An 18,411-nucleotide genomic window follows, 5' to 3' on the forward strand; every position below is an offset into this window, starting at 1 on the left:
TTCACAAAATTTCATTACTCTGCATAAATTATTTTTTGATGTTGCGATTTTTTTCTGTCAGTGTATACTGTATTTTTGCTTCATTCTATTCACAACAGTTGTAAACATATTACACAGACACCAATACGTAACCTGCTGCCCTCTTCCTCTCTGTCCAAAAACCAGGCAAGTCTGCTGTCACTGATTTCATTTCCAGTCTTAAACTGGGACAAGGGCAACACTGCTGCTGCGTCTCTGCTGCTTCTCCACTGTAAGAGAACTCTGAAAGTGAGGGACAGAGGATAAATATATGTAATCAACACCAGTTTACCTCGCAATATGATATATTTTCTATGTTAGCGAGCACAAATATAACGAACGACAAGAAGCAGGGCTGGGGCGGCTTGCGAGGCCGCACCTTAGCCAGTGCTGGTCCCACCGACCACAGGAATATTCAAAAAATATCTCTTCTGCACCAAATACTGATGAATATCTAACAGGTAAGTACAATTTAAGTACATAATTAATCAGGTTGGTGCCTCATCACACCCTCCTGGGAATGGTACAATTAAACATTTCTAAACTCTGAGTCATATTTAACACAACAAATTGTCTACAAGCTAGTTGTAATAAGTTAAAATTTTCTTTGTGCTTAATATTTCAAGGAATATAGCCAGCATTTGCCCCCTCTTCGACCTCTCCACTGCATACACTAGTTATTCTGGCTCTCCATTCAGAAACTACATAACAGAGACCAACGAGTAATTTCTAAGCATCAACATGTAGCTTCAGTTAGCTGAGACTGTGAAATCCTTTGAAAACTGTCTTTTAAAAAGGTGGTTTCCAATTTCGCAATATTTTATCGAACATGTCACAGATCTAATGACAGTTGTAAGGTTCAGTAAATAGCTAGGTCACATTTTTAGCTTCCACTTGCATTGATTTATGAAAGAAACAGAGAAAAGAAAAAGAACTAAACAGTCTGTTGCCACTGTCACAATTATTTTTTCTTATCAAATTTGCTTGTCTTGTTGTGTGATTGCCTTCAGAGATTGGGAAATACTGGGAGAAACTTATGGGGAAACTAAAACTAGGTTCAACCTGGAAAGCATGATCTGGTAACTCCTTAGTAGGAGTGACGGCTTTCGAGGCAGAGAAGCGCATTCTACATAACAGACCAAATGAATTGAATTAATCAAGCATATCTTGTGACAGCAGGAAAATCACTACTGTCTCTGCATGCACATTAGAAATTTGACTCCAAAAGCAGTTACCTATTTTGTGCTTGTTTCGTGCAAACCACATCCGTTTAAGCTAATGTGTGTGTATTTGTGGTATCAATTGTGAGAAAATGTGAGATAGAAGTATTGTTTGATAAATAGGAAAGTTTCTCACTACACATATTTCATGTGTTCATTTAATACTGTAACATCATTGATTATTTACATATTTGTTGTTAAAACTGAAGATCTAGATTACGTATTAGGTATTTCTAGAATTTACATGAGTATGTGTAAACGTACTATTTGGCAGTACACCATATACTTTTTATCACCTGTTCTTGATTCCTTTCATATAGAGATAAACAAAATTTGCACTCTCTTTCACACACACACACACACACACACACACAAATGTTCCCAGATATTCTTTCACAACATTTAAGTACATGTTTAGAGACTTTGAATCAATATAAAAAAACAGAGTTGCTTCATGGCTCACAACCAATACAATATGAAAAACAGGCTTCTAAACAGAAGAATCAGTACCATAAGCACCAGTTAAGACCTTTCATACAATTCAGTCAGAAAAAAATAGCAGCACCAGCAGTGGTCAGGAGGCAAAAACTGGCAACAATTTGACATATCATGTCAATAACTTTTCAGAAACATGAATAGTACTTCAAGTAACAGTACTGTGTCCTCCCTATTTCAAATCCTTATTACCAGTCTCACAGATAACATTCTTTCATTAACATACAGCAAGCAACTGAAAAATGGGACAAATTCATAATGTCAATAATTACCCAAACTTTTTCACTTGATACATCATGGAATTAAGTGGCATTAATGGAAGAAACATATTTCAGTCACTATTTCATAGCGGGTGACTGTGAGACCACCATATTGAAATTTTTCTGAAGAGCACTTTGTCCCTCCCATTGACCTTCACACACTACCATGCACAAACTATGGAAAAATTAAAAAAAAAAGAAAATAAACTAGTTGTGAAGTCACTCCGTATGAAACCCCACACCTTTCCTCAGTCTGTCAACTGGATACTAAGCATGATTACAACACGGACAAATGAACATCTCCCATAAAACTAAGAGCAGGCCCTGAATTCTACTGCAAAGCAAAAAACACAGCCTTTTTAAGGAATAAATACTACATCACAATGTTTGTCATCTTACAGAATTTCTGATAACAGTCATACTTGAGAACCTTCAACCAAGTTATTCTGATTTACAGACAGGAAAAAAAGTAGTGTGCTTTTATGTTACGACACTGGTACACCGCGTCAGCTATAAAAACTATTTTACCTCTAATACAAACAGATATATCACGAACTGCATTCCATCAACTGAGATTTATGGGTGAGGCGTACTTGGGCATGACAACACAAAAGTGAACACTATAACATCAATAACATGAAATTGTGGGGCATTAAATAAGATGACTTTAAACAAAAAGCAACAAAGTACACAAAAAATTCTTCACATTTTTTCTTCACTTGCCTGACACAGTATAACGAAAGAATTAAATAAAATAAAATCTAAGGCTTTTCAAAGGAGATAATAGTATTCTTGTTATCTGTCATTCAGGGAAAAAAGGGGGGAGGGTCAGAAAATGGTGGAGGAGGAGTCATATTAATAAAATGTCCTCTAGTACAATGCCTGTAACTATATACTGAATTTTGAACTCAGACTGTCACTTGACTGGGGAAGGTTATGTAGCAACATCCAAAATAGTTATCACACAAAGCAGCAACCAGGGAAGTCTGCAAAATATGTCCACAATTATAGCTGCACAGCAAACGGATTTGTGGCTCGATGCTCCCGTGTCGCAGATGGTGGAGCTGCCCATTCGGCATCAAATGGATCTCGACGTGTGCCAGAAGAGAAGACATCAGCCGAACCCAGAGAGTGGGCGCGCAGGTGCTGGAGGGGTGGAGCGCGCCGCGGAGGTGTCGATGGGGCCACTGCTTCCACTACGGCACCGAGCCACTGATCTGGTTGTGGGAGACCACTGGCCGGAGCTTTCACAGGCAGTGCCACCGGCTGCCTGCTGCAATACGAAGCAGAGCATGCAAATAAATGCTAATCACTTGACACTGAAAAGCTTCAAATGAATGCATTTAAGCCATAGCCTACTTTGAAATGGTTTCTTTTTTAATTCATTACATGTATATGATGAATATTCAAAGAATTTTTAGCCTCAGTTTCCATTTGTATTCAGATTTTAGTTTTATGGTGCCTATAAATGGCTTCTGGGAAATATACAGCAGACAGTCATTTTAAAGAGAAAACTACTGAAGTTGACAAGTATAGTTATCTGTCTAAACTGTGGTGTAAAGTCTGTGAAATCTAGTTGCAGAGATATGGTCAGAGATTCATACGCACACACAGAATATGCCAGTAACCCTTTTGATCCAAGTTCTCCTGCAGTATTCTTTTAAATTGTTCATATAACTATGAAAATTAAATATCAAGTCTAAAGGTGAGTATGACTATGTTGTGCAGGTGTGTATCTTAAATCTTATGCAAAAATATTAATAACACACTGTACAACTCTTGACACCTACTGGGAACACTCCATTGCTAATGGAGATGTTAACACTTTTGTAGCTGCAAGGGCCAAGTGTCCTACTTACATGACCTGCTGAAGGGGGGCAAAGATACTGTCTGTCACAGCAGCACACGGTGGGCTCAGTCTTGCAATTGTTGCAGGCTATGTCCACTGTCAGCTGATCACACATTCCAACACGCAAAAAACTACTCTTCAATCATATTGTTTATAAAATCAGTATTGAACTGAACAGCGACTGTGATAGCAGTTTTTGATAACCATGAAAGAGAATGTCAAAACTAATCCTTTCTGTTATAATGTCATCGTTGGCTGGGAAAAATTAGTTTAGAAAAATGGTATGAGCTTTCTTATTTGTGACTGACAAATCCTGTAACTTGAGATTTACACTACCAAATCTCATTAATATCAAACACGTTTCAATATATAAAGTTTTAAAGTGAACAGCTCCTATGGTAGACGCCAAAATCTCTCACCATTCTGTGCGCCCCATGGCAGCAAGTGTTGCTGAGAAACTGGTAGGCTAATACATACCCTTTCACATTATATACTATTGTATCATGCGTACTTTTTAAATTAGGAAGTCCAATTACAGTTACTGGGCCATGTGTGCTGTTACCTGTTCCATGTGGCTTTCAGTGCTGCTGAGGGACTACAAGTGTCCCCTAGAGAGAGAGAGAGAGAGAGAGAGAGAGAGAGAGAGAGAGAGAGAGAGAGAGAGAGAGGGGGGGGGGGGTGGCGAACGCTTGTCTTGTGTACATTAGGAAATCAAATTGTATCTATTCGATCGACTGATAAGCAGAAAGGAAACGGGCAGGTAAAAGCTATAGAGCTTTTATAAACAAGAGCATACTTGGGACCCGGGTTTGATTCCTGATTGGGTCAGAGCTTTTCTCTGCTCATTGACTGAGTATTGTGCTGTCTTCACCATCACTCCATCCTCACCGACACGTGACTTGCCGAAATGGTGTCAAATAAAAAGACTTGCACCAGGCGGCCGGGCTCCCCACAGGTGGGACTACTGTCCAAGCTACAACAAGCATTATCATATCTATTTGCCATTGGGTAAAATCAAGCAGTGGAAAATCAAGCAGTGGAAAATCAAAAAGTGGAAAATCAAAAAGTGGAAAATCCAGGGTGGAATAGTTACAATATCATGAAAATGATAGATTGCTACTCGCTACACATAGGAGATGCTGAGTTGCAGACAGGCACACAAAAGGCTGCTATACATGGAGCTTTTGGTGAAAAGACCTCATACTACAGTGGAAAACACACACACATTCATGCAAGCACAACTCACGCACACATAATCACTGTTTCAACCTGCCGAGTCCAGTCTCTGTGGCCAGAGACAGTGATCATGTGCAAGAGTTGTGCTTACATGAACGTACGTGTGTTTTCTACAGCAAAAGGATGCCTTTTGGCCAAAAGCTCTATGTATGGCAGTCTCTCTGTGTATCTGTCATGACTCGTCATCTCTTCCACATGGTGAGTAGCAATCTATCCTTTCCGTAATATCGTCGTTCCACCTGCTGAGCATAAACGTATGCCCTTCGCCAAGAAAGGGTTAAACACCAATGCAAAGTGGCAGAAGGAAATGCAGTTATAATATATACATGAGAGGCATTCTGTTCAACCAATGATACTTCTGAATAGGGGTGTCCTACGCACACCTTTAGTCAATCTTTTTATTATGCAACATAACTGGAGCAAAAATAGTTTAAACTAAGAATGGACATGAAAAGGACGACTTTTAGTGCAAACAATTTGCAAACCTATGTGAATGTCTAACTACAATGAGCGCGTCTTCTAAGTAGGTAAACATATCATGTTATATTGCACCCAATTGTCTCACACATACTTATCATTGTCAAAACAAAGCAATGAATCCAGAAAAATATCTCTTGCCGAGTACCTAGTCTCTCTCTTTTTTAAGCTCAGTATTTGAAAGAAAATAAATAAAATATAATACAACATTCTATAAAATGATGAAACAGAATCTCTGGCCAGTACTTGCCTTTAGGAGGTGAAATATCAGTACTGCCAACAAACATATACAAAAACACCACACCTATCATCAGTATTTATTTATTTATTTATTTATTTACATTTTCTTTGTGTGGAGCCATCATAATGATGGCTTTTGCAAACATCAGACTTAACACTATGGTTATATTTACACTTATAAAATACACTCTATTCTGTAGCTGTTGCTTGTTATGTCTATTGTTTACATTTATCACATTACAACTGATACGCTAATACCTCATGTTACAATCACTATCTTAAAATTTGTTGAAAGAATATAAACATTTTTCTATTAGAAACAATTTTAATTTTGTTTTAAAAACATTTCCTGTGTACGTCCTTAGAGCGTTTGGTAGCTCGTTATACCCAATCAAACCATTTATATATGGACTTCTGTCAGTCATTTTTAACGTTGTTCTGTTACGGAAATAGTTACACTTTGTTCTAGTGTTGTGATCATGTACATCACTGCCCTTGATAGCTTCTGTTGGTTGACTTATAAAAAATACAACTATTTTGAAGATGTACAGAGAATATCAGATATTTGTGCTGCACAAACACTTCACAACATGAATCTCTATGCCCCATCCCATGTATATGTCTTATTGCTCTTTTCTGTAGTAGTAGTCTTTTTAAATGTACATCAGCTGCACAGCCCCAGAGTTCAATTCCGTAACTGAAAAAGGGGTAAAGTGTCCCATAATACACCAATTTCAGTGCTTGGCTAGGAACTATCTTTGCGAGCTGGCTGAGGAAATATAAGGCACTACTGACTTTTCTGTATACATAATTAATGTGGTATATCCACCCCGAATTTTCATCAACGTACACACTCAGGAATTTACAGTTACCATTTTCTGTTGCAGAGATATTACACACACTATTCATATTGTTGTTGTGAGAACTGCCTGTTTTAAATGTCAGTAGTTGAGATTTGGTGACATACACCTTGAGTCCCTGGTCATTGAAGTATTTTGTTACTTCTATTCCAACACTAGTAGCACGAGATTCTAGCTTATTAGATTCACTTCCATATAATAAGATTGGCCTGTCATCTACATAGCTTACAATATGGGAGTTAATGGGTTGTGCAATGTCATTAATATATATAAGGAAGGGAAAGGGTCCAAGGATTGAGCCCTGTGGTACACCTTGTAATACAGGTTCACTGGTGGACTGGGAGTTCAAGATTTTACTATCTAGTTTGTATGACAATTTAGTGCCTTGCTTACAACTCAGCAGGTATGTGGTTAGAAGATTCATGGCTTGATCCCTAATACTGTAAGATTTAAGCTTTTTAAGAAGTACCCAATGGTTTACCGTATCAAATGCTCGTCAGGTCCAAAAATATACCTGCAGTCTGCATCTTACAGTCCAACAGACAGTAAACTTCATGGATGAACTGCGTAGCTGCTGTGTTGTACTTAGCTCTTTTCTAAAGCCACGTTGCGAATCTACAAGCAGTTTATGTTTTGTGAAAAAGGCACTTAGCTGACAAAGGATAATGCTTTCGAATATCTTACTAAAAGTGAGAATTAATGATATTGGACTATAGTTGGTGACATCTTCCTTACTTCCCTTTTTATACACTGGTTTCACTACACTCATTTTTTGAACCGTTGGATACGTGGTTTCTCAAGTGCTGCAATTAATAAGGTGAGTAAGAGGTTTAAAGATTTCTTTTAAGCACACTTTAATAATAGCACTGGATACGCCATCCCATCCAGATGAAAATTTTTTCTTTAGCATGTACATTGCCCTGCGAACCTCCTGCTCATTCACTTCCACAAATTCAAATTCGGTACCCTAGGTCAGATGGCATCCGGTCTCTACCTGTGAATCTATAATATGGGTTGATTGTTTGCCAGAAATGTAGTAGTTATTAAAAATATTACATACAGTATCTGTGTTTTTTATAATGTTACCATCATGTCTTACGCCGAGTGGTTCCATGTTCTTGTTGGGACCTTTCCGGTATTTGTCAATCAGCTTCCAAGATACTTTGGTTATGTTGTCAAACTGTTCTATTGTTTTGCTGTTAATCTGTCTCCTTAGGTTAACAATTTCAGTTTTAAAAGTTTGCTTGGCCCTATTCTATTTTTCCTTGAAAACCTGCATAGTAGTAGCTTTATAAAGCTGGTTTAGATCATGTACTTGCTGCCTGAGCCTAATCAGATTTGGTGGGAGTTTTTGTCTAGGATGACTTCCATTTTGACAGTGTTTAACTACCTTCTGAATTTCTCTGAAGGACAACTATATTCATAATGATGCAGTAGGGTTGAGTAGAATTCATTCCATTTCTCATCCTACCCTTTTACCTGGTACACAGAATCCCATTTCTCATTTGCTAGTTTGTCTTTAAGAGGTATTCAGCATTCATTTCTGTAGCACAATTTTTGTTATTTTAGGCACGAATGAATTTATGTATTCTATTGCCTTACACAATTGGTCAGAATAAAGAAAACCTAAGTTAGTGTAATTTACCTTATCTATAACATCTTTGTTGATTATGGCCTAATCTACTCTAGTGGAACATGTGTCTGTTACTCTGGTGGCAGAGTTCACTATATTTACAAGATTGTATTAGGTCAGTACATCACTAAGTTTCCAGTTTACTATACTATTTGAGTTTGCATCTATATTAAACCCACCTAATATGGTAAGGTCATTAGAACTGGCCTGACCAACAACACTACTAAATTTATCCATTAACAGCATTATATCAGCATTTGGTGGCCTATATACGCCAATCACTTTATGCTTTGGTAACTTAAGATCGTTACTGTGGAGTACAATACCTGCCATTTCAATTGATCCTTCTTTGGTGTGGTGTTCAAGAAAGGAAATTTTTTTTTACCTTCTATATCCTTATTAACATAAACTGCCGCACCACCACCTTTATGGTTTTGCCTACAATAACTATTTGCTAGTACGTAACCTTCTAATCTATAATATATTATTTCACTGCATTTTAGACCATGTTCTGTCATTACTAGTACATGTGACAAGTGTTCCTCTATGAATATTTGTAGTATGTCTAGTTTGTTTCCGAGATATTGCTCATTTACGTGCATTACCTTTAAGGGTGTTATCCCTTCTTGTTTATTTACTATCTTGCACGAATCAAAATTGTTTGTGTGGTATTGATAGCAACGATGCCATGGCGTAGGTGCAAGTTCATAAGTTGGAACTACGAGACACCGATGACAGTGCCTTCTAGCAGGCGCTGTTCATCTCTACGAGTGCTGCTGCAGATTCTACCCATTTGATTCCTAGGAGACGACCTAGCAACATTGTTTCTATTTCACAGTGGGCAAACCACTACTTGTATGCAAAGTTAAGTAAAGGCGATTTTAGTTCACACTGTAGCGCCAAGTGTTCTACCTCACCTACTCGCTTACTTCATTCGACCAACCTTTCAGTTTTCAGGAGCAGACCCACACGCCACCTTCCAGTCGGGATACAAAAGTTTGAGTTACACTTTTTACGACATTTTGCATACACTGGTTTTTTAGAACTGTCCTACAATGACTGATCACTTATTTCACAGCCTGGCTTTTCTTTGCTTGAACATGACTCAGTCATATCCAAAATACATCCCTGAAAACTATTATTGTCGTCCTCTATTCTAAAAAAGTCTCATGGTTGTAGCCCAGAGCAATTGGAGCTTTCTCCACACTGTCTTTCTCACACAGTTTGCTTATGTGGGAAACTAGCTTGGCCTTCCCTTTCCTGTTTAAGTGGAATCTGTGTTTTGTGTGTTCATCACGACCCATCTTACTTAAGTCTATCAAATGTACATGGCTAAATTTATCACACAGTTATCTTTAGCTCGGAATTGTAGTGTCGAATCTCTTTGTTTACACATGACCACAGTGGTAAATCATGTCACACTGGCACATTTGTGATGACAATGTTCATCTGAAATAGTACATCTACATCTACATCCATACTCCGCAATTCACCCGACGGTGTGTGGCGGAGGGTACCCTGAGTACTTCTATTGGTTCTCCCTTCTATTCCAGTCTCGTATTGTTTGTGGAAAGAAGGACTGTTTGTGTTCAGTTTATTCACCATTGACCACTTACAGCGGAATAGGTCTGAACATTAAATATACAATTAACAACAACTTTACAGTAAAGTTTTTACAATTTAATTCCTTTTCTTTTAGGAATATTCTTATATACTAATGTCAATGCTTATTTCAAAATATTCTGTTATCTTATAAAATGGGTGTTTGAGAAGCCAGTCATAAACCTTACGTTTGAAAATATTATTGGTCAGTGACCGAGCAGATGCTGGAAGTTTATTGAAGAGTTTTAAACTCATTATTTTGTGTGAGTTTGCAGTCTTTGTGAGTCTGTGTCTTGGTATGTCAAAGTCCAGTTTGCCTCTGGTGTTGTGGGGATGTACGTTCTCTCTGGTCTCGAACTCATTTAAGTTGCTTTTGACATAAAGCAGGGCTGTGTAGATGTATAGATTCACCACAGTTAATATCATGTGCTTGATAAAGAGGGGATGGCAGTGTTCCTTGGGCTTAGCTTTGCTTATTATTCTGATTACTTTTTTTTGAATTTTCAGAATTTCACTGACAAAGCAAGAATGTCCCCATAACAATATGCCGTAGGAAATGTGTGACTGAAAGAGGCCAAAATATACCACCTTTAGATACTCATCAGTGACTATATCTGTCAGTCTCCAGATGAGGTAACACACTCTTGCTATTCTCTTGCAGATATGGCTAATGTGTTCCTCCCAGTTTAATTTTGAGTCAATGTGGAATCCTAATAATTTTATTGATTTGCTTTCAACAGCTGTAGTTAAACCCAGAATTAGCTCTTGTGTTTTATCAGGATTACACAGGAGTTCATTAGAAGAAAACCAATCCATTACTAGTTCTAGTTTTTCCTGTGTTGCCTGATGCAGTTCTGTTGTGTCATGGTGTGTATTGAGCAACGGTGTATCATCTGCATAACACACAACTGAATTTGCTCCTACATGGTAAGGTAAGTCACTAATTGCAATGATAAACAGAAAAGGACCTAGGACCGAGCCCTGAGGCACTCCACTCCGAACTTCCTTCAGTGAGGAGCATCTATTTTTAATTGATACATACTGTCTCCTGTTACTTAAGTATGATTCGATTACATCCAAAGATGGTTTGTGTATGCCATAAAATTCCAGTTTTGCAAGTAGGGTGTTAGATGGTATGCAGTCGAAGGCTTTGCTAAGATCGCACAGTACGACTGACACTAGATCCTTATTTTCGAATGCAGTTAACACCTGGTTAACAACTTCAGTGACAGCAGTAGTGGTGTTTTTACCATGCTGATATGGAAATTGTCTGTTGGAGAGGAGATCATGCTTATCAAAATAGTTATTTAGTTGACTGTACATTACATATTCAAAAACTTTAGAAAAAATTGGGACAATAGAAACTGGTAGATAGTTTTGGGGCAGATGCTTATCTCCCTTTTTAAAGACCGGTATTACTTCAGCAGTTTTGAGTGCATCTGGGAAAACTCCAGATTCTAAACACATATTAAAAATAAAAGAAAGAGGTTGACAGATAAGGTGTATTATTTTTTTCATTAGATAATTGGAAAACCAATAACAGTCCATGCTTTTGGAGTTGGTGAACCTTGCCACAGCTTTTACAATATCCTCTGGGGTGACAACATTCCAGTGGAAAGTATACATACTATGGGGCACAGCACAAAGATGATCTAGTGCACAAGTGCCATTTTGCTTGATTTTGTTTTTCAGCTCACTCACTGAGGTTAGGAAGTAATTATTTACTTCTTCTGGGACCAGCATTGCATCTTGTGTATGGGTTTGTGAATTATATTGGTTGATGATATCCCATGCTGCTTTACATTTGTTGGGAGCACTTTCAATGTAATGTTCACATGCTTGTTTTTTGGCCAAGGACAGTTTGTCTTTGTAGATTTTTTTACATTTTAGATAAGCTCTATAAGAAGTATTATCTAGCTCAGGTCCTTGTTTACAAGAATTTTTATATATTCTGTACAGTCTGAGCACCTCCTCCCTAGTGAAAGCTAGCTCATCTGTATACCATTTTAGCTGTTTGTTTTTCTGTTTATGTTTAGGGCTACTTTTGATTAATGGTGAGCAGGAGTACCATAACTCTATGAGTATTTCCAGGAATTTGTTGAACACCATTTCACCAGCACCCTTTCCAGGTTGTGTGTTGTATACAAAGTCCCAGTTAACATAAGATATTCTGTCAATAAATAAATTAATATATTCATCTTTCTGCCCTCTTACCCATGTGGCATTAGACTTGATTCTGACTGATTTGTCTGATTTAGGCAACTGATCACAGGAGAATGTTAAAATCAATGGTTCATGATCAGCTAGGGCTCCACTGGCAAGTCTGACGTCGTACATATCTCTAGAAAAATTTACTATAATATTATCTAAGCACGCCTTATCCCGTGTTGGTGTGTAATTTGTACATTGTAAATTTAGTGATCTTAAGATATTAAAAAACGTTCTAGTAACATGTTCATCACTGTTGGCCATTTCAATGTTGAAATCGCCACAGATAATTAGTTTTATGTTAGATTTTAGTATTTTCCTCATAAGCAGCTCAAATCTTTCGAAAAATGTATTTACATCTCCTCCTGGTGATCTATATAAGCTAACAATTATGGTATTCTCTACGTTTAGTCTTATACAGCTAAATTCTCCATCTAGTTCTGCACAGTAAGAGCTAACATCTATTTTAGTAAACATTATACAATCTTTAACAAATATTAGGGCACCTCCATTCTTTCTTTCACTTCTACACATAATGTCTCCAACAGCATACCCCTGAGGAACAAAATATTGTACTTGATCGTCTGTCAGCCAATGTTCTGAGATACAAACAACATCAACGTTTTCAATACTGCACAAATGTTCTAATTGTAATACTTTGTTCCTAATGCAGCGAATGTTCGTTTGCATCACAGTAACAGATTTATCTTTATTGTTTATTGTCTGAGAACACACTCTCATTCGAATGTCGCTTTTAGCACCTAGTTCAAGTACAGGAGGTTTATTACCTGCCGATTCACAGACTTTTATACTAAAAAATGACGTACATTCCAGGTATTACTCAAACCGCTACTTTCGTAGATCGTTTTATTCCGTGTGAGTCTTTCTTTAATTATTTCATTGACACGATCGCACACAAACTTTCTCCCTTCATAATTTAGGTTGCGCCCGTGTCTGGTGTGAAGGTTACGCTTAAGTTTACTTATATCGACCACAGCACAATTTGCGTATTCAGAGCACAGTTTCTTTATTTTAATATTCGTTCTTCGAATTTCTTTATTAACACACGTACTATAGATTAGATCGTGCCTATGAGGCACTGTAGCAACAACTGTATTCCTTGATTTATTTTTTTCTAGAAAGTTCTGAAGCACTTTTACGCAGACAACTGCTTCATTTTTCGCAACATCATTTGATCCCGTTATGCAAACGACAAAGTCATTTTCTTGCGTGGATTTTGTTTGAATGCAAGCGTCTAAAACGTGTTTAGTTCCCGCTCCAGGTTTAACAACACTGGTCACTGCTAAGTCTCGATTTATTTCTGGAAACATATTTGATAAATTCCTGCCATGGCTATCTGTTAGAAAAAGCACACTGTTCTTTTTACCTGTTGTTTCCCGTTTATCAACATTTTTCCCAGAGTGACCATTCGTTTTCAACGCATTGTCTTTTGAATGGTCTGGATAATTTACACTGTCTTTAACTCCATCACTGGACTGCAGAACACCATATTTGTTTTTATCCGTAAATGTAACTGCTGTTGCAAAGTTCGTTTTCATTTTTCCAGCTAAAGTCCTACCTTTGTGTCTCACTTCTGTCCACTCGGACGATTTGTGCCTTTCGTCAGGTGCCACTTCGGATGATTTGTTCTTCGACCGTAGTTCCCGATTTTCATTCTTGAGTGTGGTGATTTCGGTTCTTAAAGTGTTGACTAAGAATTGTAGACCTGAAACTCGTTCTCTTAAATTTGTTATTTCGACGTTACAATTCTCGCACACTCCCTTTTTTAGTACATAACTGTAACTTTTTCTCGTCTTAGGGTTATACATTTCTACACTCGCGGCCATCTGTGTGGGCTCTAATCTCTCTGATTTTATCCTCACGGTCTCTTCGCGAGATATACGTAGGAGGGAGCAATATACTGCTTGACTCTTCGGTGAAGGTATGTTCTCGAAACTTTAACAAAAGCCCGTACCGGGCTACTGAGCGTCTCTCCTGCAGAGTCTTCCACTGGAGTTTATCTATCGTCTCCGTAATGCTTTCGCGATTACCAAATGATCCTGTAACGAAGTGCACTGCTCTCCGTTGGATCTTCTCTATCTCTTCTATCAACCCTATCTGGTACGGATCCCACACTGCTGAGCAGTATTCAAGCAGTGGGCGAACAAGCGTACTGTAACCTACTTGCATGTCTTGCCTCATAAAAGTACGTACTGGCCAGTGATTCAGTATCACTATTTCATAGTTTTATCAACTGAAATTTCCTTTCAATACAATAACACAAATTATGTAGTTTAATGAATAGAGCACAACTAAAGATGCTTTTAAGTAATTTTCAAATGTATACCATGTCTTGTCACTCAAATAGCTGAAGAAATCATTAATGCTTAGTATGTGTTAAAATCTGGGTAAAAGCTCTATCAATTCAGTAAAATAAAAACAATTCCATTTCATGGTAATAAAAACTAAATAAAATACAAATTATTCTGCAGTTTTCAAAGTGTTTCATAACATAAAACTAGGACAAGGAGTCTTACCAAAGGCTCAGTGTGTAAAACAATTCTGTCAATGGACAGAACTCTCTAAAAACTCAGGACGATTAGTTCAAATCAAATGGTTCAAATGGCTCTGAGCACTATGGGACTTAACAGCTGTGGTCATCAGTCCCCTAGAACTTAGAACTACTTAAACCTAACTAACCTAAGGACATCACACACATCCATGCCCGAAGCAACATTTGAACCTGCGACCGTAGCAGTCGCGCGGTTCCGGACTGAGCACCTAGAACCGCGAGACCACCGCGGCCGGCGGACGATTAGTGTTTCACGTCAAGTAAACAAAGTAAGTCAAGTTAACAAAGTAATCTCTACATCAGATTACAACAGCCATGTCATAATATTGAGTAGCAAGTTATCACCTATTACCTGAAGTAAACAGCTGGTAAAATTTCAACTTCAGCTGACACTTGCGTACTCACATATCAATGAATTGACTATTTTACTACAGGCATTTTATTGTCATTAAATATATATACGAGAGTGGTTTGATAAGTCTGGTAAATTTCCATGGAAGAATGAAACATTTCTATTGGGCTTGATTATTCCAAGGATCATATAAAGAACTTTAACAATGTAGGCCTACAGCACGCAGCTCATTGTTGACAGCTATCTGAACTTTCGATTGGTCAGGATGTCGACTGCGACTGAAAATAGAGAAAACAGAGTTTTGTGCAATTATTAAACATTTTCATTTGAAGGGTTGGACTGCCACAAATCAAAACAGAATTGGATAAAGTTCGCCTGGATTCTGCACCATCATTGGAGACCATATACTATTGGATTAATGGAGTTAAGCACGTTGGGTCATGCACCAAAGACGAAGTGTGCTTCCACCTTCCAAATGAGGCACCACAAAGGACACCACTGACCAAATCCATAATATAGTAATGTAAGACGACCAAATAAAAATTCAGGAGATAGCCATCTCAACTGAGCAAGTGCATAATATTCTCCATGGAGAACTGGCTATGAAGAAGCTGCGTGCAAGGTGGGTGCCATGACTGCTCACAGTCAACAAAAAGTACATCTGACAACACAATGTCTGACAGTGTTTTTGTGCCAATTTCTGAATGCTGATGAAACCTGGAACCATCATTAAATGCCAGAGTCAAAATGGTAGTCAAAACAATGGACAAAGGCTGGTGAATTCTTTTGGATCCCCAAGGAATAATCCTCACAGATTAACTGGAAAAAGGCAGAAGCGTAACAGGGCACTATTACGTACCTGCCAACTTTCAAAAACAGAAATCCAGAAGATCCCAAATCGCAAAAATTTATCGTGTGCATGCTTCACAAGTTGTTCAAACATAGCGAGACAAGACTATATAGAAAGAGATTACAAATAATGTTAACACACAACTTGTAGGCTACACCTTAAGATCATTATTTTCAAACTCTGAAGTTAGGTACTCACGCAAGGTACACACTGACGAGTGTTCATTTGTTGTCACTTAACACTGGGAACAGTTCACACACAATACAAAAATGAGATCTTCTGCATGTGTCTTGCAAGGCACTATATGAACGACACTGTCAAAACTACTAAACTGAACATTTATTTACACTTATTTACATATTTTTCTCAAGTTCACAGAGCACTGGCTATATTCCATCACAGGTTGCAGAGGAGAGATGAAGGTGGGTAGCTGTCTTCATTTTCTTCAGAAATTCTGAAGGAAAACTACGAGGGTGGTTAGAAAAGTTCTCGGGATCACCATGAGAGGTCAGCGCTAGAGCAACGAGTTGTTCACGTGATATTCATTGGACTGTTGCCTGTAAACAAGTTCCAGTGCTCCTGGAAGAGTGCTATGGCAGTGACATGGCTCTGTTGCTGTTTCCATGTAGTGATTTGTGAAGATGGAAAAAAATAGAGATTCAAGCAGTGATTACGTACTTCACAAAGAAAGGTATGAAAGCAAAGGACATTCGTGCCGACTTCCAGAATACACTGGGGGACTCTGCTCCTTCATATTCAACTGTTGCCAAGTGGCCGAATGAATTTAAATTTTGTCGGAAGAGCTTAGACGACGATCCACGCAGTGGTCAGCCAAGATGTGTCACTACTCCAGAAATCATTGCAAAAATGCACAAAGTGGTCATGGAGGATTGCTGATTGAAAGTACGTGAAACTGGTCACACTTGCCAGATGTCATCTGAAAGGGTATATCACTGATTAACTGAAGAATTTAAAAAATTATCTGCAAGATGCATGCCGTGGCTCCTGACACTGAATCAAAAATGCATGAGACTGGACATACCAGAACAATGTTTGGCCCGTTTTAGTGGAAACAAACAAGATTTTTTGCGCTGGTTTGCGACCACAGATAAAACTTGGGTGCACCACTATACCCCAGAGACAAAACAACAGTCAACGCAATGGAAACACGCTGATTCTCTGCCACCAAAGAGAGCCAAGACAATTCCTTCGGTGGGAAAGGTCATGGCATCAGTGTCCTGGGACGCGAAGGGGATTCTGTTTGTAGATTATCTCCCCACTGGGCAAACAATTACTGGAGAATACTATGCTAACCTCCTGCACAAATTGCAACAAAAGATACGCAAAAACAGGCCAGGTTAGCAAGGAAGAACGTCATCTTCCATCAAGACTATGCGTGCCCGCGCACACATGCTGTCGCCATGGCAAAATTGCATGAACTGAAGTATGAATTGATGCCACACCCATCTTATTCACCTGATATGGCACTATCAGACTTCCATATCTTCCCAAAACTGAAAATTTTTCTAGGTTGACAAAGATTCGCTTCAAATGAAGAATTGATAGCTGGAGTTGACAACTATGTGCACACCTGGAGGAAACTAATTTTCAAGATGGGACCAAGGCACTGGAAAATCGTTGGACCAAGTGCATTAATCTACAAGGAGACTACCAAATCACTGAAAAAAGTTTCAGTGATGTAAGTACCTTTTTTCTATTCATTCTGAGAACTTTTCAAAGCACCCTTGTATTCATGTAACATGGACTACTGCTTCTTGTTTTCAAAACAGAAATGGATCCCAGAGTTTCAATCAACATGGAGGACCTGAAGTGATTGCGATTCTTCTTCACCAAGCTGAACACACGCTCACTCTCAGCACTGCTGTTCAGTAGAGACAAAACAGAAAGCACTAGCCCGGATAACCTATCATATTTAGGAACACCATCAGCTCCACGAATGCTCATCAAGCGAGCCCATGTGGTATCATCTGTCAAGCTCTCGCTCTCAACAGTAGCAGAGTCATCAACCTGCAGAGTGACAAACTGGCTCTGAAGCACATTCACTGTGTCCTCAGCTGACTCACTTCCCTTCCTTGGCAGCAATGATGTTCTACTGTAGAAAACTTGGCATCCTCAATTTTGGAAACTTCTGCAACCTTTGCATGCTTCAGTACTTCATCGCTGAGGGGAAATTTGTTTATAATATAATCACATGCAGAGCAGAAGTAAGCCCTGACAGATGCAAAGAATGTTGATTTGTCTTTATCATTAAGTTTCTTCACCAAATTCATTGTCTGAATGCAAATAACTAGATGATCATTGTCTCTCTGATTCTCAACAAGATAGTACCTAACTTCCTGTAACAAGGAACTCTTCATAACTTTAGGTTTAACAAACCTGGAAAGAAGCTGCTGTAATAGGTTCATCATTAGTTCTAACAGTTTATGAATTTGAGGAGAAGCACTCTGAAGTGCAGAATTGAGTTTCTCAAATACAGAAATGACAGTACACAGGAAATCACAGTATGCCCTGTTTAAGC

General features: G+C 38.4%; 1 protein-coding gene across 2 annotated transcripts in view; it reads right to left on the reverse strand.

The window, feature by feature from the left end:
- Positions 1-305: 305 nt before the first annotated feature.
- The window catches only part of LOC126416082 (protein numb), a 234,531-nt gene continuing 216,425 nt past the window's right edge, over positions 306-18,411 (reverse strand). For both annotated transcript variants that reach the window (XM_050083570.1, XM_050083569.1), the window contains one exon: positions 306-3,266. In XM_050083570.1, the coding sequence (XP_049939527.1) occupies positions 2,999-3,266 (268 nt within the window). In that variant the 3' untranslated portion in view covers positions 306-2,998. The remainder of the gene's footprint in view (positions 3,267-18,411) is intronic.

Source organism: Schistocerca serialis, chromosome 8, assembly GCF_023864345.2.
Source record: "Schistocerca serialis cubense isolate TAMUIC-IGC-003099 chromosome 8, iqSchSeri2.2, whole genome shotgun sequence".
Lineage (NCBI taxonomy): Eukaryota > Metazoa > Arthropoda > Insecta > Orthoptera > Acrididae > Schistocerca > Schistocerca serialis.